At 48.8% G+C, this 24796-nt stretch overlaps 2 protein-coding genes across 19 annotated transcripts in view; one reads left to right on the forward strand and one right to left on the reverse strand.

The window, feature by feature from the left end:
• The window catches only part of PLD3 (phospholipase D family member 3), a 32000-nt gene extending 24105 nt beyond the window's left edge, over positions 1 to 7895 (reverse strand). For 4 of the 9 annotated variants that reach the window (XM_030942464.1, XM_030942461.1, XM_030942463.1 and 1 more), the window contains exon 1: positions 7750 to 7895. The gene's annotated coding sequence lies outside the window, so the exon portion shown is untranslated. The remainder of the gene's footprint in view (positions 1 to 7749) is intronic. The other 5 variants (XM_010380857.2, XM_010380853.2, XM_010380851.2 and 2 more) reach the window with 4 other exon arrangements.
• Positions 7896 to 7992: 97 nt separating this feature from the next.
• Positions 7993 to 24796, forward strand: part of C12H19orf47 (chromosome 12 C19orf47 homolog) — a 30013-nt gene continuing 13209 nt past the window's right edge. For 2 of the 10 annotated variants that reach the window (XM_030913402.1, XM_030913401.1), the window contains exons 1-5: positions 8005 to 8077; positions 14748 to 14799; positions 20472 to 20559; positions 20655 to 20769; positions 22972 to 23050. In XM_030913402.1, the coding sequence (XP_030769262.1) occupies positions 8006 to 8077; positions 14748 to 14799; positions 20472 to 20559; positions 20655 to 20769; positions 22972 to 23050 (406 nt within the window). In that variant the 5' untranslated portion in view covers position 8005. The other 8 variants (XM_010380861.2, XM_010380859.2, XM_030913403.1 and 5 more) reach the window with 8 other exon arrangements.

A 24796-nucleotide genomic window follows, 5' to 3' on the forward strand; every position in this document is an offset into this window, starting at 1 on the left:
GGCCTGGTGGTGCACACCTGTAATTGCAGCTACTCAGGAGGCTGAGGCAGGAGAATCGCTTGAACCCGGGAGGTGGAAGTTGCAGTGAGCCGAGATCATGCCACTGCACTCCAGCCTGGGTGAAAGAACGAGACTCTGCCTCTAAATAAATAAATAAATAAAAAATAAAAAATAAATAAAAAGGATAAAAAATTAGCTGGGGATGGTGGTACATGCCTGCAGCCCTAGCTACATGGGAGGCTGTAGCAGGAGGATGTCTTGAGCCTGGGAGTTTGGGTATGCAGTGAGCCATGACTGCGCCACTGCACTCCGGCCTCAGTGAGAGAGCAAGACCCTGTCGCAAAAAGATAAAGAAAGAAAGAAAAATAATAACATGGCAGGGCTGGGCACAGTGGCTCACACCTGTAATCCCAGCACTTTGGGAGGCCGAGGCGGTCAAATCATGAGGTCAGGAGATCGAGACCATCCTGGCTAACACGGTGAAACCCCATCTCTACTAAGAATACAAACAATCAGCTGGGCATGGTGGTGGGCGCCTGCAGTCCCAGCTACTCAGGAGGCTGAGGCATGAGAACGGCATGAACCCGGGAGGCGGAGCTTGCAGTGAGCCGAGATCGCGCCACTGCACTCCAGCCTGGGTGACAGAGCAAGACTCCGTCTCAAAAAAAGAAAAGAAAAGACAACAAAAGAAAAAAAAAAAAAAGAAAAATAGTAACATGGTAAGTTTAGGGCAAAGCAGTGTTACCATCTGTTTTTCAGATGAGGTGGCAGCGCTCAGGGAAATTACCTGCTTAGGTTGCACAGCATTGGTTTGTCAGTTGGAAGTTTGTTTTTTGAGACGGAGTCTCATTCTGTTGTCCAGAGTGGAGTGCAGTGGCAGGCTCTTGGCTCAAAGCAACCTCCATCTCCCAGGTTCAAGTGATTCTCCTGTCTCAACTTCCCGCGTAGGTGGGATTACAGGTGGCCACCATCATGCCTGGATAATTTTTGTATTTTTAGTAAAGACAGTGTTTCACCATATTGGCCAGGCTGGTCTCGAACTCCTGACCTCAAGTTATCTGCCCACCTCAGCCTCCCAAAGTGCTGGGATTATAGGCATCAGCCAGGAATTTGAACCCAGAGCTCAGTTGTATTCCAGGGCAGTACACTGTTGAACTAATTCATGAACAAACAATGCAAAATCTCCCTTCATCACATCACGTGAGGGACCCTGAGGGAGGCACGAGCCTATAAAAGTGCAGGGTGTGGAGTGAGACAGTGGGGCTTCTTGCATTTATTTTTGATTTTTTTTTTTTTTGAGACAGGGTCTCCTTGCTCTGTTGCCCAGGCTGGAATGCAGTGGTGGGATCACATCTCACTGCAGCCTGGAACTCCTGGGCTCAAGTGGTCCTCCTGCTTCAGCCTCCCGAGTAGCTGGGACCACAAGTGTGTGCCACCACGCCCAGCTAGTTTTTAATTTTTTCGTAGAGTCGGAATCTCACCACATCGCCCAGGCTGCTATTGAACTGCTGGGCTCAAGTGATCTGCCTACCTCAGCCTCTCAAAGTGCTGGAATTACAGGCATAAGCCACTGGGCCTGGCCTCAAAGCACTTAATATATTCGTTTTATTGTTTTAAATTGGACTTAATATATTTAATTTTCACAATAGTCCTCTTAAAACTCCCACTTAGGGAATTAAGGATCCAGAGAGGTGAAGTCACAAGTACAAAGAGACACAGACAGTATATGGGTAAGCCTGGGACCTGGACTTTGGTTAAAAAAAAAAAAAAAGAAGAGGAAATGGAGCAAGGATTTGAACCCAAGCTGCCTCAAGCTTCCAGGGACAGATTCCCCATGACAGCTGCCTCTCCTGTTATTCGTCATCTGTAGATCCCTTGCTGCCTGCCCCCCCACCCTCCAGGACAGAGCTGAACCCCGTGGTGGCGCTGGCCTCTCAAAAACTCCATTAGCATTTCCCCAGCCTGCTCTCCATTTTTTATTAATATTTATTTATTTATTTATTTGAGTTGGAGTCTTGGTCTGTCGCTCAGGCTGGAGTGTAGTGGTGTGATCTCAGCTCACTGCAATCTCCACCTCCCAGGTTCGAGGGCTTTTCCTGCTTCAGCCTCCTGAATAGCTGGGATTACAGGCACCCGCCACAACGATACTTTTGGTAGAGATGGGGTTTCACCATGTTGGTCAGGCTGGTCTCGAACTCCTGACCTCAAGTGATCCGCCCGCCTCAGCCTCCCAAAGTGCTGGGATTAGAGGCGTGAGCCACCATGCCCGGCCTCAATCTTTGACAGGGATATTTGAAATTTTCTCCCAACATAAAGGATATGTGAGTGCGGACTGAAGATTCTGGCTCTCTTTCCAACAAGTCTGCCTCTCACTAGTCGATCCTGGGTAGAAGTTCTGGAGCTGCCGCAGCTCAGGGTGATGGCTTCATGTCACACTGGACCGCATCCCTCCTCGGCTCCACATCCTCCTGTGGCTCCCACCTCACTTGGAGTAAAAGTCAGTCTTCTGCATGGCTCACAAGGCCTTCCACAATGTGCCCCATCGCCCCTCCGACATCATCTCTTGCCCCTCTCCTCTCTCACTGACCTCCTTGCTATTCCTTAAATATTCCAAGCTTGCTCCTACCTCAATGCCTTTGCTTTTGCTGTTCTCTTTGCCTAGCACGCTCTTCCCCAGAGGGGAAGAGCTTTCTTTCTCTCTTCATTCTTTCTTTCTCTGTCTCTTTTTTTTTGAGATAGAATCTCACTCTGTCGCCCAGGCTGGAGTGCAATGGCACAATCTCGGTTCACTGCAACCTCCGCTTCCCGAGTTCAAGCGATTCTCCTGCCTCAGCCTCCCAAATAGCTGGGATTATAGGTGTCTGCCACTATGCCTGGCTAAGTTTTTTGTATTTTTAGTAGAGACGGGGTTTCACCATATTAGTCAGGCTGGTCTCGAACTCCTGACCTCAGGTGATCCACCTTGGCCTCCCAAAGTGCTGGCATTATAGGCATGAGCCACCATGCCCAGCTGTTTTCTTTTGTTGTTTTTTTATTTTTGAGACAGGGTCTCCCTCTATTGCCCAGGCTGGAGTGTAGTGGCAAAATCATGGCTCACTGCAGCCTCAAACTCCCAGACTCAAGCGATCCCCCCACCTCTCAGCCTCCCACATAGCTGGGACAACAGGTGCACACCACCATACCTGCTTAATTTTTGTAGAGATGGGGTTTCGCTATGTTGCCCAGGCTGGTTGCAAACTCCTGAGCTCCAGTGATCCGCCTTCCTCAACCTCCCAAAGTGCTGTGATCATAGGCATGAGCCACTGTGCCCGGCCCCACTCTCTCTTCTCCTTCAAGTCTTTGGTTCAAATGTCACTTTCTCAGAAAGCTTTCCTTGATCACCCTATTTAAAATTACAACCTTGACCCCACATTCCCCATGCCTCTTCTATTACATCCAATAATCTACTTTCCTATTTACCCACTGCTTCTTACCCTTACTAGAGTGTAGGATACTCTATAAGGCCAGATTTTTTTTTTTTTTTTTGAGACGGGGTCTCACTCTGTCACCCAGGCCGGAGTGCAGTGGTACGATCTCAACTCACTGCAGCCTCCGCCTGCCGGGTTCAAGCAATTCTCTCACCTCAGCCCCCCGAGTTGCTCGGATTATAGGGGTGCGCCACCATACCTGGCTAATTTTTGCATTTTTAGTAGAGATGGCGTTTCACCATGTTGTCCAGGCTGGTCTCAAACTCCTGACCTCAGGTGAGCCACCTGCTTCGGCCTCCTAAAGTGCTTGGATTACAGGTGTGAGCCACTGCGCACAGCTAAGATATTTTTGTCTGTACTGTTCATTAAAGTGTCCCCAATGCCTAGCAGTGTTAGGTACATAGACAGCACATGCTTAAGAATTATGTGCAGAATGATTAATTTGTGTTTTCATTCCCATATTGCAGATGCAGTAACTGAGGCACAGGGAGGTTAAGCCAGTTGCCCAAGATCATGTAGTTCTTTTTTGTTTTTTTTTTTTTTTGTTTTGAGACGGAGTCTCGCTCTTGTTGCCCAGGCTAGAGTGCAATGGTGCGATCTCGGCTCACTGCAACCTCTGCCTCCTGGGTTCAAGTGATTCTCCTGTCTCAGTATCCTGAGTAGCTGGGATTACAGGCATGTGCCACCATGCCCGGCTAATTTTGTATTTTGTATTTTTTTTTTTTTGAGACGGAGTCTTGCTCTGTCGCTCAGGTTAGAGTGCAGTGGCAAGATCTCGGCTCACTGCTAGCTCCACCTCCCGGGTTCACGCCATTCTCCTGCCTCAGCCTCCCCAAGTAGCTGGGACTACAGGTGCCCGCCACCATGCCCGGCTAATTTTTTGTATTTTTAGTAGAGACGGGGTTTCACTGTGTTAGCCAGGATGGTCTCGATCTCTTGACCTTGTGATCCGCCTGCCTCGGCCTCCCAAAGTGCTGGGATTACAGGCTTGAGCCACTGTGCCCTGCCACTTATTATTATTATTTTTTTTAGATGGAGTCTCACTCAGTCATCCTGGCTAGAGTGCAGTGGCGCGATCTCGGCTCCCTGCAACCTCCACCTCCTGGGTTCAGGTGATTCTCCTGCCTCAGCCTCCTGAGAAGCTGGGACTATAGGTGAGTGTCACCATGTCCAGCTAATTTATTTTTGGTAGAGATGGTATTTCACCACGTTGGCCAGGCTAGTCTCAAACTCCTAGCCTCAAATGATCTGCCTGCCTTGGCCTCCCAAAGTGTTGGGATTACAAGTGTCAGCAATCACGTCTGGCTGTTTTTTTTTTTTTTTTTTTTTTTGAGTTAAAAAAATGTTTTTTGAGAAGATTTTTCCTTTTTTTTTTTTTTTTTTTTTTTTGTAGAGATGGGGTTTTGCTGTGTTGCCCAGGCAGGTCTTGAACTCATAACCTCAAGCAATCCTCCCATCTTGACCTTCCAAAGTTTTGGGATTACAAGTGTGAGCCAATCACTGCACCCAACCATTTAAAAAATAATAATTTTTTTTAGAGATGGTATCTCACTCTGTCACCCAAGTTGGAGTGCAGTAGCACAATCATAGCTCACTGCAGCCTCAAACTCCTGGGTTTAGTGATCCTCCCACCTCAGCCTCCTGAGTAGCTGCGACTACAGGTGCACATCACTGTGTCCATTTAATTTTAAAAAAAATGTTTTTTGGTAGAGATGGTGTCTTGCTATTTGCCCAGGCAGGTCTGTTTTTGTATTGTTTTGTTTTTTGCCTCGTTTTTCTTTTTTTGGAGACAGTCTCGCTCTGTTGCCCAGTCTGGAAGGCAGTAGGGCGATCTCAGCTCACTGCAGCCTCCACCTCCAGGCTTCAAGGGATTCTCCCGCCTCGGCTTACTGAGTAGCCAGCTGGGAGTACTGGCATGTGCCATCACATCTGTCTAATTTTTTCTTTTTTTTTTTTAGTTGAAATGGGGTTTCACCCTGTTGGAGAGGCTGGTCTCAAACTCCTTGCCTCAAGTGATCCGTCTGTCTTGGCCTCCCAAAATGCTGGGATTACAGGCAACAGCCACCTAGTCCGGCCTAGGACTGATGAGGTGTGACTTAAATGTGGGAGAAACAGGCTTCATCTCTCCGTAGCCCTAATTCTAAAAGCCCAGGGAATTCTGGGCCTAAGCTACCTACAGTTTCCCCCTCATCAAGCCCTCCTCAACCCTCGCAGCACTAGCTAAATGCTTTCATTTTTGGGAGTGGAGGAAATCACTCAATCCCATAAGATAACGAGATAGCGATTAAGTATTTGCAGAAGCAAGGTTCACAATGGCCAATGGGCCACTGCCACAGGTGTGGTGACGTGGCAGAGGTGAGGGCAACATGGAGACTGTGAGGTGGTGTGGCTGCTGTGGCAGAGTATCTGTCCTGATACGAAGTCCATGACGACACCCCAGGAATGACCAGGGCAGCTGGGGAGAGTGACCATGAGGATACGATGAAGGTGACTGGATGAGGGTGATGGTGACATGGTTTATTATTATTATTATTCTTTTTTTTTTTTTTTTTTTTTTTTTTTTTTTTTTTTTTGAGACGGAGTCTCGCTCTGTCGCCCGGGCTGGAGTGCAGTGGCCGGATCTCAGCTCACTGCAAGCTCCGCCTCCCGGGTTTACGCCATTCTCCTGCCTCAGCCTCCCGAGTAGCTGGGACTACAGGCGCTCACCACCTCGCCCGGCTATTTTTTGTATTTTTTAGTAGAGACGGGGTTTCACCGTGTTAGCCAGGATGGTCTTGATCTCCTGACCTCGTGATCCGCCCGCCTCGGCCTCCCAAAGTGCTGGGATTACAGGCTTGAGCCACCGCGCCCGGCCATTATTATTATTCTTGAGACTGAGTATCGCTCTTGTCGCCCAGACTGGAGTGCAATGGCGCGATGTCGGCTCACCCCAACCTCCACCTCCCAGGTTCAAGCCATTCTCCTGCCTCAGCCTCTGGAGTAGCTGGGATTATAGGCATGCACCACCATGCCCCGCCAATTTCGTATTTTTAGTAGAGACGGGGTTTCTCCATGTTGATCAGGCTGGTCTCGAACTCCCGACATCAGGTGATCTGCCCACCTTGGCCTCCAAAAGTACTGGGATTACAGGCGTGAGCCACTGCACCCGGTGGAGGGTGGCATGGTTAGTAACAATATTAGCTAAAAACACCATGTCAGGCTGGGCGCTGTGGCTCACGCCTGTAATCCCAGCACTTTGGGAGGCCGAGACGGGCGGATCACGAAGTCAGGAGATCGAGACCATCCTGGCTAACACGGTGAAACCCCGTCTCTACTAAAAATACAAAAAAAAAAATTAGCTGGGCGTGGTGGCGGGCGCCTGTAGTCCCAGCTACCCGGGAGGCTGAGGCAGGAGAATGGCGTGAACCCGGGGGGCGGAGCTTGCAGTGAGCCGAGATCGCGCCACTGCACTCCAGCCTGGGCGACAGAGCGAGACTCCATCTCAAAAAAAAAAAAAAAAAAAAAACCATGTCAAGCTCAGCCTGCCACAAGAATAAACTCAGAATTGTCACACTCAGCCCTGATGTGCACGTCCCCACGTGCATTTTGCAGATGAAGCTGGGATTGGAAAGGTGCCATAAGGTAGTCAAGGTATCCAGAGGTGTAGTGGTGGGGCTGGGATTCTGACACACCCCAGGTAATGGGCTGCAGTACCCTGTATGTTATGTGAGCTGTGATACAGGGAAATGACGAAGACACGGAGGGAAGAAAAATAACTGTAAGGCTGGGTGGCTCCTTATGGGGAGCGCTGGAAACATGAGGAATGGATGGTGACTGTCAGGAACAGTGATGCCAAGGGAGGGACAAAGACATAAAGGGTAACGATGATATAAAGGCTGCATTAACGCGATTTAAGAAGAGCGATGGGGACAGTAGCCATGCGAAGGTGACTTGGGGGTACGATGAGGGTTTAAGAGAAATGAGGATTTTATAAAGGAGAAATGGCAACAAAAGCGGGATGCAGGTAACATATGGCGATGACGCATTTAAAGGGAGCGATTACGACCTATGGTGGCAAAGAGGGCTTACGGGGAAGGAAAGCGAGTTAAGGGCACTGATGGCGACTTTAAAGAGGGTGATGGCGACAGAAGGGGAGTTGTGAGGATTTAAGTGGGATGAGACAGAAGGAGAGGAATAGTGACATAAAGGGACCGAGGACGACATAAGGGAGGCGATGCATTATAGCGGGGAGGACAACACGAGGAGGGCAACCGAGGCGCCGCGCCCCTAGATCGCACAGTACCTGCACTCCACGTCTCTCACTCCGGGACCCAGCCCCACACGCAAGTTCCAGGATGTATCCCCGCCTGACCGCCCCCAGCCGCGCGCAGGCGCACTACTGCTAGACTGCGGGCCCGCGGGGGCCAGGCATGCGCCTTTCTCATTGGCCGCGCCGCTCGCTGGCGACGGGCTGAGGGGAGCGCCCGGCGAAGGTGGGCGGTCACGTGACGTATACGCCCGCACTCCTGCTGGTGACGGTGGGTGGTCACGTGACGGTTATGGCCGCACTCTCGCTGGTGGCAGCCTGGTGGGCTAGAGCGGCCGCGGGCGGGTCAGTTCAGCTTCCTGCGGTGAGGGGGTGCTTCCGGGGCGGGCAGCCCGGGCCGGGGGTGGAGTGTCTGACAGTTGGCGCCGCCGCGAGGGAGGGCGGGCGGCGCGTGTGGGCGCGGGCCCTGTGGGCCAGGTGAGGCGCGGGCCGGGGGTGGTGGGACTGGGCCGGTTGCGGTAGGGACGGGCGGCGTCCGGGGCTCTGGACTCAGTTCGGGCTCCGCTGTACTTCGGACGTACGATTTGTTTCTCTGAGCCTCAGTTTCCTCCCCTGTGGAATGGGGGTTACAATCTGACTGTATCACCGGTTTTATAAATGGGAGTGAGAAGTCAGGTCGTGTACGTTGGATCCCTTAGCTCAGCGCCTCCGCATAACGCTCACTTCGTTACTATACTATTATTGTTAGTATTGATGTTTGCGCTTAGTATGAAAAATTGTTGGGTTTGGAAGCCGTCGGATTTTGGTTCAAGTCCCGCTCCACTGTGAGGCAGTGGGGCCTGTGTCTTCGCTTCCTTGAACTCCTTTTTTTCTCATCTGCACAGTGAGAGCAGATAGTCCCAGTATCATAGGGTCGTCTTGAGGATTCTGACGAAGCGTGTGTGTGTAGAGATTTTAAGCAGAGGGGCTGGCACAGTGAGAGCTCGCGGATTGGGACTATAATGATAATGATTCTGAGAGTCATTGGTGTAGCTGGAAATTCCAGGGAAGTAGGGGCAGAAAGCTCAGAGACAGCAATAGGAAAAACTTAGGACTGGAGCCGAGAAAATCGACATCCTGCCACTTACTATTTGACCAATTTTGCTGAGTCCTGAAGTATTAGTTTTTTTTCTTTTTCTTGATCGTGACTAGTGCATTTCTTTCCCCAGTAAATTAATTTGAGAAGGCAAATTTGCATTGCTGTCTTCTTTTTCTTCTTCTTTTTTGAGACCGAGTTTCTCTCTTGTTGCCCAGGCTGGAGTGCGATCTCGCTCACCGCAACCTCCGGCTCTCGGGTTCAAGTGATTCTCCTGCCTCAGCCTCCCGAGTAGCTGGGATTACAGGCATGCGCCACCACGCCCTGCTAATTTTTTTGTATTTTAGTAGAGATGGGGTTTCTCCAAGTTGGTCAGGCTGGTCTCGAACTTCTGACTTCAGGTGATCCGCCCGCCTCGGCCTCCGAAAGTGCTGGGAGCCACCGTGCCCGGCGCATTGCCGTCTTCAATGAAAAACTAGCATTGCTGGCCATGAGAGGAAAGTTCAGGTAAAATACAATGGAAACTGAGCAGCCCATTACATTGTACACTGAAATGGAAAGATAATCGAAAAAGGAATACTACGTATTCCCTTTGAATAGGAATACTGTTCAGAACTTGTACTGTGTGATTCCCTGTTGTCAGATCCCATCGACCCCCATCAAGTTGTCCTTATACTTGTTCCCAGCTCACCCTTTGTATACAACTAGCATTAAGTCAGTGACTGTCCCACTGTTTCCCTAGATCACTGAAGATTTGTTGTATTTGATGCACTCTTAACGTCGCACTTACCACCTGCTGTGCATCTTCGTTCTAAGGACTCTGTTTATTAACTCGTTTAATCCCTGTGACACCGTTAAGAATGGGTCCTTGGCTGGGTGCGGTGGCTCACACCTGTAATCCCAGCATTTTGGGGGCCAAGGCGGGCGGATCATGACGTCAGGAGTTCGAGACCATCCTGGCTAACACGGTGAAACCCTGTCTCTACTAAAAATACAAAAAATTAGCCGGGCGTGGTGGTGGTAATCCCAGCTACTTGGGAGGCTGAGGAAGGAGAATTGCATGAACCTGGGAGGCAGAGGTTGTAGTGAGCCGAGATCACACTGCTGCACTCCAGCCTGGGTGACAGAGTGGGACTCCATCTCAAAAACAACAACAACAACAAAAAAACCTTTTTTTAATTTTGAGATGGTGTTTTTTTATTTTCATTTTTTATTATTTATTTTATTTATTTTTGTTTTGAGACAAGGTCTCACTCTGTAGCTCAGGCTGGAGTGCAGTGGTGCGATCTGGGATCACTGCAACCTCTGCTTCCCGGGCTCAAGCAATTCTCCTGCCTCAGCCTTCTGAGTAGCTAGGATTGCAGGTGTCCACCACCATGCCTGGCTAATTTTTGTAGAGATGGGTTTTCACTATGTTGGCCAGGCTGGTCTCGAACTCCTGACCTCGTGATCCACCTGCCTTGGCCTCCCAAGGTGCTGGAATTACAGGCATGAGCCACCGTGCTGGCCAGGAATGGGTACTCTCACTTTTTTTTTTTTTTTTTTTTGAGATGGAGTCTCACTGTTGCCCAGGCTGGAGTATAGTGGTGCAGTTTCGGCTCACTGCAACCTCTGGAGTGCAGTGGTGTGATCTCGGCTCACTGCAACCTTTGCCTCCTGGGTTCAAGCGGTTCTCCTGCCTCAGCCTCCCGAGTGGCTGGGACCACGGGCACCCGCCACCACACCCAGCTAATTTTTGTGTTTTTGGTAGAGACAGGGTTTCACCATATTGCTGGGATTAGCCACCACACCCGGCTAATTTTTTGTATTTTTAGTAGAGGCAGAGTTTCACCATGTTGGCCAGGCTAGTCTCAAACTCCTGACCTTGTAATTCACCCTCCTTGGGCTCCCAAAGCGTTGGGATTACAGGCATGAGCCACTGTGCCCAGCCACCTTTCTTTTCTTTCTTTTTCTTTTTCTTTTTTTTTGAGGCAGAGTCTCGCTCTGTTGCCCATGCTGGAGTGAAGTGGCATAATCTTGGCTCACTGCAACCTCTGCCCCGCCCGGGTTGAAGTGATTCTCCCACTTTAGCCTCCCGAGTAGCTGGGATTACAGGCATGTGCTACCATGCCCGGCTAATTTTTGTATTTTTAGTAGAGATGGGCCTTCACCATATTGGCCAGGCCAGGAGGTCAGGTTGGTCTCGAAACCCTGACCTCAGGTGATCCACCCGCCTCGGCCTCCGAAAGTGCTGGGATTACAGGCATGAGCCGGCGTGCCCGGCTTTTTTTTTTTTTTTTTCCCCTTTTTTCAACAGTGACAGGGTCTCACTGTATCGCCCAGGCTGGCCTCAAAATCCTGTGCTCCAGAGATCCTCCTGCTTCGGCCTCCCAAAATGCTGGGACTACAGGTGTGAGTCTCCATACCCGGCCTTACCATTCTTATGGTGCAGTTGAGGAAGTGAGGTCAGAAAGGTTAAGCTACTTGTCCAGAGTCAGGATTAGGACGTGGTAAAATTGAGATTTGGATACAGGTCTTCTAAAGGCTTAGCACATGGAGCCTGGTATGTGGTAATTCCTTGAGTTTTGGGAGCTGCCTTCTTTAAAAATGACTGTTACTATAACTTTCCTTATTCAGAAAGTCAGTGTTGGAGATGGGCTTTTAGGATTGTGGAGAGAGGAAATTGAAACCAGTAGGGTCTGTAGCACTTGGGGAAGAATACCAATACTTTAAGGATTCTGGTTAGCATTAACTGAGACACTGAAAAACAGACCATAGTACCTGGCTTGTAGTAATCCCTCAATCGGCATGAACCATAGCCATTGGACTGCCTGGGGTCCCAGTCCTGCTGCTGCCTTTACTTGCTGTATGATCTTGAACTCCTAGGCTCAAGGGATCCTCCTGCCCCTAAAGTACTGGGATGACAGGCCTGAGCCACTGCGCCCAGCCTTTTGCTGTGTGATCTTGGACCTGCCATTCTCATCTGTAACTTGGGACTCATTTTTCCATTTTTCTGAGGCTGGTTGTGAGGAGTCACTGAGATGTGTATATGCTCAGTTCCTGGTGCATAGTAAACACGCAATGGGAGTTACTCCATGGGCATCAGAATCAAGAAAAACTTGTTTTTGAATCCCAATAAGGTTAGTTGCTAAATGTGCCATTTGACAAATGACTGCACCGCAATGAGTTGGGGTTTTTCATCCGTAAAAACAGGGCTAATAATAGTCCTCACTCACTGAGCTGTTGGGATGCATCTGCATGATGCTTGGCCCTGGTCCTCATGCATAGTTATTGCTTGGTTTGTGAGATGTTCTGTCTGACTTACTGAGACCTCTCCATGCTCTGTTCTTTGAGAGATGCATGTTGTATTTTCTTTTCTTTTCTTTTTTTGAGACAGAGTCTTGCTCTGTCACCCAGGCTAGAGTGCAGTGGCACGATCTCAGCTCCCTACAACGTCTGCCTGCTGGGTTCAGGCGATTCTTCTGCCTCAGCCTGCGGAGTAGCTGAGATTACAGGCACCCACCATCACGCCCGGCTAATTTTTGTATTTTAGTAGAGATGGGTTTTCACCATGTTGGCCAGGCTGGTCTCAAACTCCTGGTCTCAGGTGATCCACCCGCCTCAATCTCCCAAAGTGCTGGGATTACAGGCATAAGCCACTGTGCCTGGCCTGTGTTGTCTTTGGCCAGTGGTAAAATTCAGAAGGGAAATTGGATCTAAGAGTGTTGAGTACAGGACAGAGTGATGTCTGTGGTCATACTCATCAATAAGAGATTGAGCAGAAGACCAGGTGCCTGTAATCCCAGCACTTTGGGAAACTGATGTGGGCAGATCACTTGAGGTCGGGAGTTCGAGACCAGCCTGACCAACATGGTGAAACCCCATCTCTACTAAAAATACAAAAATTAGCTGGGTGTGGTGGCAGGTGCCTGTGGTCCCAGCTACTCGGGAGGCTGAGGCTGGAGAACCGCTTGAACCCAGGAGGCGAAGGTTGCAGTGAGCCGAGATCACGCCACTGCACTCCAGCCTGGGCGACAGAGTGAGACTTTGTCTCAAAAAAAAAAAAAAAAAAAAAAAAAAAAAAATTGAGCAGAAGCCAGGGAAGGGCAAGAGTAACAATGCTGAGGATAGAGAAGAGAGTCTCATATGTGGGGACTTAGGGAAAGGTCACGAAGTAGATGGCAGTGGAGCAGAAGGAAGGAGAGGTTGCCAGGAGGAGACAGGCATTCCAGGCACAGGTGACATCCTCTAAAAACGGGAGGCCGGCAAAGCACCTGTGTGGGGAAGGAGGCCTGGAGGATGAGACCAGGCACAACACCTCCAGGGTGCTTAGTAGGCACCAAGCACTGTCTCAAGTGCTTTTATTCATAGAAACTCATCTAGCTTTTACAGCAGTCCTCTAAGGTAAGTCATGTTTGCACCCTCCCAATTCACAAATGGGGACACCATGGCCCGACTGGTGAAGTCACTTGCCGAGATCACACAGCTCATAGGTGGTAGAGCTGGATTTGAACCCTACAGTCTGGTTGCAGAGTTCTTACTCTTGACCACTCCATTATACCATCAAAATCTGTTAGGGGATGGGACAGATTTTATGGGGTTGTAAACAGGAAGGTTCTGGGACAGAGGGCTTCTGCACCTCATGGAGGGGTGAGGGAGGATCAGTACTGGGGGCTGCAGTAGATAGAAGGGAGCAGAGTGAGGGGAGAGGGCAGAGGACCCGGGTCAGGGAAGAGGCAGAGGGCTAAGTAGGAAGTTTTGGCCAGGACAGTGTGGGCCCCATGATCTTGGAGTTGGATAGCGTTGAATCAGCACATGAAAAAGTTACTTCCTTTAGTTCCCATTCAACACTGCTTTTAATGGAGATAGTCTCCATTGGTGCTAAAATGTCTTTAATACCACCTTTCTACCATCTGCTAATGTAAGGGAAAATTGGTTTTCCATGTCTTCTCTGGGACGCCTCTTGATCAGGTCACCACTTCTGTGACCTGTCTCCTCCCAATGCCCTCCCTGCTCGCTCCACTGCAGCCACACTGGCTCCTTGCTTTCCCTCCAGCATGCCAGATGAGCCACTGGCCCAGGGCGCTGGACTTGCTGTACCTTCTTCTGGAACACTTTTTCTCTGTAAAACCACATGGCTCATTGCTTCCCTCCCTTTAGCTCTCTAAATGTTGCTTTAGGTCTTCCCTGATCACTCTGTTGAAAATTACAACCACTCCCTTCCCAGGTCCTCCATGTCTTCTCCGTGGCACTAAAGGCTTCCTAATGTACTGTACTAACTGTTTGGCTTGTTTACTCTCTGTCTCCCGTCGCCTGTACCCAACTAGCTGCTAAGTTCCATGGCTTTGTTCACCTTGATATCCCTAAGAGTGCCTTACACATAGTAGGTTCTCAGTGAATAGGGTTTTGGGTTTGTTTGTTTGGAGACTAGTCAAGTGCAGTAGTGAGAAAGGGAGAAAGAGTAGAATAAGGAGTTCCATCTGTAAAGGACTATGAACAGTCAATTGAGGTAATTCATTACCTTTGGACCAGCCTGTTTTTTTTTTTTTTTTGAGACAGGTCTTGCCATGTTGTCCAGGCTGGTCTTCAACTCCTGGCCTCAATTGATCCTCCCATCTTGGCCTCCCAAAGTGCTGGGATTACAGGCATGAGCCAGCACGCTTGGTTGGTATTTATTGCTAAAGTTTTGGCCAGAAGTATCTTATTTCTGTTGCACTCCTTTTCCAGCCAACCTTTTGGGGTGTGTAGGAATGGAACTGTGGACATTTGCTGTCCCTGGGCCTTGTCTCAGGCACAAGCGATGATGGTGGTGGCAGCTCTGTCCCAGGCTGACTTCCTGCCAGCTGCTCCAGGCTATTCCTGGGCGGTGACCCTGTAGCCCAGGAACGTTCCTCTGGCATGCAGGCAGACAGGCACAGGAGAGCGACAAACACTCACAGCCGGCAGCAACTCATGGGCCCTCTCCTCTCTTCTCTTTCAGGCTCCAGGGAGCAGTGTCAGGGCCAGGGAGACGATGGTCTCCGTGACTATGGGTGAGTCTGTGGCCTTCTCTCCAGGGCCCCCTCTCCCCACTGCCCTTTTTGAGGTATGGCCTTGGTGGGGGACGATGGGGTGGGGGAGGGAGGGCTGGGTCACTGGCAGGAACAGCTGTACTCTGAGGACTGTGGCAGGGTGGGGCTGGAACTGCTTGAGGCCTGCCTGCCTCCTCGCCGGATCTCTCTCCTGACTGTATAGTTTAGCTGTGAAGAACGTGGGTTATGAAGTCCAGCAGGTCTCCCACGTGGCCTCACAGAGCCTTGGTTTTCTCACCTGTGAAATGGAAATGAGAGTCCCACGTCCTGGGATTAAGGAGATTATAGCATGTAAAAGCTTGGGCGTAGTTCTAAACAAACCTTAGGTGTTGTTATTATCACAAGCCTTAAGCTCTGTATTTGGGGATTGCTAAGGCACAGAGATTAGTTGGTAGCTTTGAAAAATGTTCACATTTATTGCCGGGCGCGGTGGCTCAAGCCTGTAATCCCAGCACTTTGGGAGGCCGAGACGGGCGGATCACGAGGTCAGGAGATCGAGACCATCCTGGCTAACACGGTGAAACCCCGTCTCTACTAAAAATACAAAAAATTAGCCGGGCGTGGTGGTGCGCGCCTGTAGTCCCAGCTACTTGGAGGCTGAGGCAGGAGAATGGCGTGAACCTGGGAGGCGGAGCTTGCAGTGAGCCAAGATCGCGCCACTGCACTCCAACCTGGGTAACACAGCGAGACTCCGTCTCAAAAAAAAAAAAAAAAAAAAAAAAAAAAAAAAAAAAAAAAAAAGAAAAATGTTCACATTTATTATAATGTAGAAAAATATATTATATATATATAATTTTTTGAGATGGAATTTCACTCTTGTTGCCCAGGCTGGAGTGCAGTGGCACGATCTTGGCTCACTGCAACCTCCACCTCCCAGGTTCAAGTGATTCTCCTGCCTCAGCCTCCCAAGAAGCTGGGATTACAGGCGTGTGCCACCACACCCAGCTAATTTTTGTATTTTTAGTAGAGACAGGGTTTCACCATGTTGGCCAGGCTGGTCTCGAACTCCTGACCTCAGGTTATCTGCCCTCTTCGGCCTCCCTAAGTGCTGGGATTACAGGCATGATCCATCATGCCTGGCCCATAAAATATATGTGTATAGTTTTAAGAGTAATTAAGAAGCAAAGTCTGAGTAGATCTTTTTTTTTTTTTTTTTTTTTTTGAGATAGTCTCACACTTTGTTGCCCATGCTGGAGTGCAGTGGTGTAATCTCGGCTCACTGCACCCTCCGCCTCCCAGGCTCAGGTGATCCTCCCATCTCAGCCTCCTGAGTAACCGGGACTATAGGGACGCACCATCATGCCCAGCTAATTTTTATATTTTTTGTAGAGATGGGGTTTCACCATGTTGCCCAGGCTGGTCTTGAACTCCTGTGCTCAAGAGATCCTCCTGCCTCAGCCTCCCAAAGTGCTAGGATTACACAGGTGAGCCACCGCGCCTGGCCTGTATTCCTTTTTTTTTTGAGACAGAGTCTTGCTCTGTCACCAGGCTGGAGTGCAGTAGCACGATCTTGGCTCAGTGCAACCTCTGCCTCCCGGGTTCAAGTGATTCTCCTGCCTCAGCCTCCCGAGTAGGTGGGACTACAGGCGCACACCACTACGCCCAACTAATTTTTGTATTTTTAGTAGAGACGAGGTTTCATCATATTGGCTGGGATGGGCTCGATCTCTTGACCTTGTGATCCACCTGCCTCGGCCTCCCAAAGTGCTGGGATTACAGACGGGAGCCACCCCGCCTAGCTGCCTGTGTTCTTTATAATTCCATTCATATAAAGCATAGAAGCACGCAAAATCAGTCTATTTTGTTAGCAGGTGGTGATTGCATCTGGGAAGGAGTGAGTAGAGACTCCGAAGGGAATATAAGGGGTTCTGAGGTGTTAGAAATATCTCATTTCTTGATTTGGGTGCTGATTACATAGGTGTGTCTGATTTAGGAAGATCTATTGACTTGTGCACTTTTTTTGCATGTACATTATAGTTCTGTAAAGAGATTGAAAAATCCAAACCCTGTTACCCATCCAGATCAAAAAAAGAGAATATTGTCAGCCCCATGAGAGTCCTACCCCAATCACACTCTCCTCCCTTCTCCATATGGAATAAACCATTTTGTGAACGTCTTTTCTTGCCTTACCTACTTTTTTTTTTTTTTTTTACAGTGGAGTTTCGCTTTTGTTGCTTAGGCTGGAATGCAATGGCGTGATCTCGGCTCACTGCAACCTCTGCCTCCTGGGTTCAAGCGATTCTCCTGCCTCAGCCTCCGATTCAAGTAGCTGGGATTACAGGCATGCCCCACCATGCCTCACTAAATTTGTATTTTTAGTAGAGATGGGGTTTCTCTATGATGGTCAGGCTGGTCTCAAACTCCTGACCTCAGGTGATCCACCTGCCTCGGCCTCCCAAAGTGCTGGGATTACAGGTGTAAGCCACCGCTCCTGGCCTTCCTTGCCTTTATAGTTGTGTTATCAATGGGACATTCCTATTCTATAGACTTTGGTTTTTAAATTACATGAATGAAATCATACCTTGTGTTTTTTTGTATCTGGCTTCTTTTGCTCAACATAATGTCTAAGGGTTATTTATGTTGACTTTCTTTTCACTGCTGTATAGTATTTCACCTTGAGAGTGACCACCATGTGTTTATCGTGCTGCTGTCAGTGGATATTGCATTATTACTGGGTTGGAGCCATCACAGACAAACTACCGTGCATATTCTTGTACGTGTCTCCTGGTGTGTGCAAAAAGCCACATCTCATTGATTCCAAGACTCACATCATTGCAGAACTTAACATTTCTGAAGTAGGGGTATATCTTACTGCCGGTGCCTTATGACAGTTTAGTTGACTGCATATTTTCCTTCCTTAGCAATACATGAAATGATGGTGTGTGCTGAATGTGGGGACTCTTTCAATTCCTCAAATACTGGGTTTCAGTAATCTCTTGGTTAAATTCACAGGCTTTGGCTGGTCCCTGTGAACTGATTGGTCTTTACAACTAATTGATCACAACCAGTTACAGATTTATTTGTTCCTTCTCCTTTCCCACCACTTCACTTGACTAACCTTAAAATCAGTCAGTCAATTAATCAATCACAGGCTTTGGCTCAGAAAGCTACCTCCAACCTACGTGGTATTTTTTTCTCCCCTTAATAACAGCTTAGTTTAGGTATAATTCATTTATCATACGTTTTACCTAGTTAAGGTGTTCAATTCGATGGTTTTTATATTCTCTGTTCACAGAGTTGTGCAGCCATCACCATAATCAATTTTAAAACATCTTTATCACTCTCTCTTGAAACCCCATACCTTAGCAGGGTGTTGTGGCTCACACCAGTAATCCCAGCACTTTGACAGGCTGAGGCAGGTGAATTGCTTGAGTCCAGGAGTTTGAGACCAGCCTAGGCAACATGGTGAAACTCTGTCTCTATAAAAAATATAAAAAATTGCCGGGTGCTGTGGCTCACGCCTGTAATCCCAGCACTTTGGGAGGCCGAGGAGTGTGGATCACGAGGTCGGGAGTTTGAGACCAGCCTGACCAACATGGTGAAACCCCGTCTCTACTAAAAATACAAAAATTAACCAGGCATGGTGGAGCGTGCCTGTAATCCCAGCTACTTGGGAGGCTGAGGCAGGATAATCGCTTGAACCCGGAGGTGGAGGTTACAGTGAGCCAAGATTGCACTTCTGCACTCCAGTCTGGGTGACAGAGTGAAACTCCATCTCAAAAAAAAAAAATGTGTGTATATATATATGTAACTTGTGTGTGTATATATACAAAAAAATAGCTAGGCCTGGTGGCATGCGCCTATAGTTTAACTACTTGGGAAACTGAGGTGGGAAGATTGCTTGAGCCCAGGAAGTTAAGATGGCAGTGAGCTATGATTGTGCCACTGCACTCTGGCCTAGGTGACACAGGGAGACCCTGTCTCAAAAAAATTAAAACCCCATACCCATTAGCAGTCACTTCCCCGTCCTCCTAGCAACCACTAATCTACTTTCTCTTTAGATTTGCCTATTCTAGACATTTCATATACATGGAATCATTATGTGGTGCTTTTTGATAGTTAGAGATGCATGCTTCTGGCCAGTGGGACCCAGGGCCCTATGGCTTAGCAGGTGGATAGTGCCTGTGCAATATAGGGAAATGGTACCCCTTTCCTATGGCCTGGCGGAGGAAATCCTAAGGACATGAGCTCCTCGCCAGCCTCAGTCCCCAAGGGCCAATCAGCACCCTGGGTAACTGGCCTGTGGCTGGCTGGGCAGGGGCCTCCTTGGAGATGTGACCCATGGGGCTTCACTGGAGCCCCGCACTGCCACTCATGTAACACCTGACCCACAGTGTGTCTGTTTCCCTGCTCTGAGTCTCTATTGTCTTAAAAGCAAAATGGGTGAGGTAATAACAGGTTGCTTCTATTCTAAAATAGCATGGATTGTTGGATATACTGAGAAAGAAAAACAGTTTGCTAATTAAACCATGGCACAACATCAGTCATGAAGTAGATCCTAGTTTCGGATCCTAGTTTCGGATGTCAAAATGTGAAAAAAAAAGTTCTGCTTTGAATCAGTGATCTTAGCTACCTCCTGGCCTGGCAGGCTGGGGTCAGTTTGAGGGTCAAACCCACCAAGAAGCCAAGAACATTTAGAAAGAATAAAATTCATAGGTGGGGTCTGCCTGGTCTTGGCCGTGGCTCTGTGTTTAGTGGTGATGGGAGTAATAGTAATAATAATAATAATAATAATAATAATAATAGCTGACATGGTTTGAGGATATCCTCTGGGTTACGCATCATTTAAAGCCTTTTATATGGAGTTTCTCATTGAGTCTGCACAGTGGCCCAAGGACACTGGTGCTGTTATCACTAAAATCTCAGCTACACAAGGGCTGGGACTTCATCTTGTGCCTTGTCGTATCTCCAGTGCATAGGACAGGACCTGTCCTTTGCCAAATGCTGGGTTAACACTTGTCAAATCTGTTATCCCGGGTTTACAGATGAGGAAACCAAGGCACCAAGAGTTAACTTACCCACAGTCCCTCCATAGGGAAATCGCAGGGTTAGGATTCGAACCCAAGCTCCGAAGTCCATGTTAGTAACTTCTGTGCCTCTCTCTGAGGGAGGTTTGCTACTGTGGCGGGTAGGGGGCTTGCCAAGGCTCATGGGGTGGCTCTGTGATGCTTCTTTTCCATCACAGAGGATGACCTGTGGATCCTGTCATCCTCTGGGCCTAGGCTGGCTGATGGGGACTAGGGCAGGGAACCCAGAGTCCCAGTTACCCTACATCAGTCATGGGCCCAGCGTGTGTAGTGATGCAGAGAGCCAGCCCTGGGGCGGGGTGGAGCTGTAAGGAGAAAGGCTGTGGTAAGGGTTTGGGAGCTCTGTCCCTTGTTTAGCATTGTGGCTTGGGGTGGGTTGCCCAACCTTTCCCTGCCTCATTTTCCTTGGCAACTCAGGGGAGTCTTAATACTGCTTAACTCATAGGGTCAGGAAGGCTCAGTTCCTTCATGTGTGTGTGGAGCACTCCACACAGGGCCTGGCATGGGATGAGCATTTAATTTGTGGGAGCTGCTGTGATTGTGGTTTTGCTAATGCTATTCTCTAAAGAGGATGGTGTGAATAATGAGCCCTGTCCAACCCCACAGCCACTTCCGAGTGGATCCAGTTCTTTAAGGAAGCCGGCATTCCTCCAGGACCTGCTGTCAATTATGCCGTGATGTTTGTGGATAATAGGTGAGGAGGCAGAACTTGGGGATGGGGTGGTGGGGAGCTGACTGGCCCACCCACTCTGGCCCACCTGGGGCCTCACCACTGACCTTCCCCTGTAGGATTCAGAAGAGCATGCTGCTGGATCTCAATAAGGAGATCATGAATGAGCTGGGCGTGACCGTGGTGGGCGACATCATCGCCATTCTCAAGCATGCCAAAGTGGTGCACCGTCAGGTGGGTGCTGTGCCCAGCCCCTCTGTCTCTGGGTTTGGCATGGCGGTGGAGGGTCAGTTGCAGAGCCAATGGGAGGCCTGGAAGCAGAGGCAGGCCGATCCAGGTTCCAGGGCTGGTTTGGCCATTTGCTGTGTGACACTGGGCACATGGCCCAACCTCTCTGAGTTGTATTTTCTGCATCTGTGAAAGAGAGGCAAACCTGGCCAGACGCAGTGGCTCATGCCTGTAATCCCAGCACTTTAGGAGGCCGAGGCGGGCGGATCACGAGGTCAGGAGATCAAGACCATCCTGGCTAACATGGTGAAACCCCGTCTCTACTAAAAATACAAAAAATTAGCTGGGCATGGTGGCAGGCGCCTGTAGTCCCAGTTACTTGCAAGGCTGAGGAAGGAGAATGGTGTGAACCCGAGAGGTGGAGCTTGCAGTGAGCTGAGATTGTGCCACTGTACTCCAGCCTGGGCGACAGAGCGAGACTCCGTCTCAAGAAAAAAAAAAATAGAGAGACAAACCTATCTTGAAGGGTGGTTTTTTTTTTTTTTTTTTTTTTGAGACAGTGTCTTGCCATGTTGCCCAAGCTGGTCTCGAACTCCTGGGCTCAGGCCATCCTCCTGCCTCAGTCTCCCAAAATACTGGGATTTCAGGCATGAGCTACTGTGCCCAGCCCTGGTTGTGAGTATTAAGTTATGTGAAGTACTAGCACAGTGGAAACTGCCTGTATTCGGGTCCCTCTATGATAACTTATTGCTGCTTCACAACTTCCTTGTGATAATTATTATCTCCAGGACAGCAGCTTCCTATGTGGGACCCAGATGGCAGCCTGGCTCACAGCCTGGGTGTTCCAGTCTTGACACCTCCACTTATAGTGACCCACCTTCCTGGATCTTTTTGAAATGGGCTTTTCACACAGCCTGTTGCTAGTGTGGCTATGGCCACCTACCAGATAGTATACGTGGCCCTGAGCACCAGACCTAGAGTGTTGGACTCATTAAGTGATTGATATAATAGCTAACACCAAGCACTTGCTGTGACCTGCCAGGCACTGTCTCCATCCCTCCCTCCCTCCCTTTCTTTCCTCCCTCCCTCCCTCCCTCCCTCCCTCCCTCCCTCCCTCCCTCCCTTCCTTCCTTCCTTCCTTCCTCCCTTCCTTCACTTGTTTATTATTTATTTTTGAGACAGGTTCTCACTCCATTGCCCAGGCTGGAGTGCAGTGGCATGATCTCGGCTCACTGCAACCTCTGCCTCCCGGGTTCAAGTGATTCTCCCACCTCAGCCTCCTGAGTAGCTAGGATTATAGGCATGTGACCCTGTGCCTGGCCTCTTTTATTTTATTGTATTGTATTTCATTTCATTTCATTTCTTTTCATTTTTCATTTCTCATTTCATTTCATTTCATATTTTATTTTATTGAGACAGAATTCCACCCTGTTGCCTAGGCTGGAGTATAGTGATGCTGTCTTGGCTCACTGCAGCGTTCACCTCCTGAGTTCAAGAGATTCTCGTACCTCAGCCCCCACAGTGATTGGGATTACAGGCATGCGCCACCATGCCCAGCTATTTTTTGTAATTTTAGTAGAGATGGGGTTTTGCCATGTTGCCCAGGCTGGTCTTGAACTCCTGGCCTCAGGTGATCCACCTCCCCTGGCCTCCCAAAAGGCTGGGATTACAAATGTGAGCCACCATACCTGGCCATCTTTCATCTGTTTTCGAGACAGGGTCTCACTCTGTCACCCAGGGTAGAGTACAGTGGTACAATCATAGCTTACTGCAGCCTCAAACTCCTGAGCTCAAGTGATCCTACCACCTTAGCCCTGAATAGCTGGGACTACAGGTGCGTGACACCCTGCTTGGCTAATTTTTTAATTTTTCTAGAGATCAGGGTCTCACTATTGGCCAGGCTGGTCTTTAACTCCTGACCTCAGGTGATCCACCTGCCTTGGCCTCCCGAAGTGCTGGGATTACAGGCGTGAATCACCACACCTGGCCTATTTTTTCAATGACCGTGATAGTTTTGCAGTGTACTGGTCAGATATTTTATAGAGTGTCCCTCAGTTTGGAGGTGTCTGATGCTTTCTTATGGTTAGGAGTAAAATGTGTTAGAATCTTCTCTGTCAGTCAGGTGTTGATCCTTATGGTGTTGCTTAGATCTCTAGGTCCATGCATGATTCTTCTGTGGTGACCCAGGTGCCTGTTCTTTTTTTATAGGACATGTGCAAAGCTGCCACTGAGTCAGTGCCCTGCAGCCCCAGCCCCCTTGCAGGCGAGATTCGCCGTGGCACTAGTGGTGAGTCCTAACTATTCTGGCCTCTTTTCCTTGATTCTTTTACCCTGTCAGTGAAGGGGACACGTCTGGCCATCCCATCCCTGCCCGTAATTTGCAAAGGTAGAAACAACGCCATCGGAGGCACTCTTACTCTTCTCTTAGGGGAAAAAATAAACTGGGTAGTGAATGGCTATACACACAGTCAATTGTCATCCGTAGTCGTTAAGTTCTGTGAAGTCAACGTGTACACTTAGTCAATTCTTAGCTCCTAGACGAAATACAGAGCAATTTGCTCCTATGGAAAATACTAGGTTAGGGTCCTGCAAGCCTGTAGTCAAATATATAGCTTTATTTTATGTGTGTCTCCTTTTAAAAGCACTGTAGTTAATATATAATGTTGATTTCAGTAACTGGGAACTTATAGCCAGCAACACTGTAACTCATTCCTGCATGATGCTTATCTCACACACACATTTTTTTTGATCAGGTACATCATACCCTTCTTGCATTTAGGAACCCAGACAGCACTTCAGCAGGGCCTACCCAAAGATGTGGATGTAAAATATTTTTTGAGGGCCATTTTATTGATTGATTGATTGATTGATTGATTGATTGAGATGGAGTCTCTGTTGCCCAGGCTGGAGTATAGTGGCATGATCTTGACTCACTGCAACTTCCGCCTTCTGGGTTCAAGCAGTTGTCTTGCCTCAGTCTCTCTAGTAACTGGGATTACAGGCGCCTGCCACCACGCCTGGCTAATTTTATTTTTAGTAGAGACGGGGTTTCGCCATATTGGCTAGGCTGGTCTCAAACCTCTGACTTCAAGTGATCTGCCTGCCTTGGCCTCCCAAAGTGCTGGGATTACAGGCGTGAGCCACCGCTGCCGTCCAGGGGGCTATTTTAAACAGCAAAATCACCAACAAAAGTGTGAAAAATGTTCACATTCATGACATCGAGTAGACTGGGCAAAGGAACTTGTTTATAGAGCGGGACCTGAAACAAGAGGGTGACAATGCCGTCTTTGTCCTCGTTTGGGAACATGTCTGGAGCGACTCAAAATGTTCCCTGCGTGTGTCTGTGAATGACAGTGAACGCACTGCCTGTATTGATTTTGGGGTTACAAATACATTTGAATGAGTAGGCAGATTTGCAAATATGGAATCTATGAATGATGAGTATTGACTGTATTTATTTTTTTATTTTTTATTTTTTTTGAGATGGAGTCTCACTCTGTTGCCCAGGCTGGAGTACAGTGGCGCGATATCGACTAACTGCAACCTCTGCCTCCTGAGTTTAAGCGATTCTCCTGCCTCAACCTCCTGAGTAGCTGGGATCTGCCACCACGCCCGGCTAATTTTTGTATTTTTGGTAGAGACAGAATTTCACCCTGTTGGCCAGGCTGGTCTTGAACACCTCAGGTGATCCACCCGCCTCAGCCTCCCAAAGTGCTGGGCTTATAGACGTGAGCCATCACTGTACCTGACCTTTTTTTTTTTTCTTGAGACAGAGTCTTGCTGTGTTGCTTACGTTGGAGTGCTATGGCACCCTCAGCTCACTGCAAACTCTGCCTCCCAGGTTCAAGTGATTCTTATGCCTCAGTCACCCAAGTATCTGGGATAACATGTGTGTGCCACTATGCCCAGCCAATTTTTATATTTTTAGTAGAGACAGGGTTTTGCCTCATTTGCCAGGCTAGTCTTGAACTCTTGATTTCAAACGATCCACCCGCCTCAGCCTCCCAAAGTGCAGGCATGAGCCACTGCACCT

This window comes from Rhinopithecus roxellana, chromosome 12 (genome assembly GCF_007565055.1).
Source record: "Rhinopithecus roxellana isolate Shanxi Qingling chromosome 12, ASM756505v1, whole genome shotgun sequence".
Classification (NCBI taxonomy): Eukaryota; Metazoa; Chordata; class Mammalia; order Primates; family Cercopithecidae; genus Rhinopithecus; species Rhinopithecus roxellana.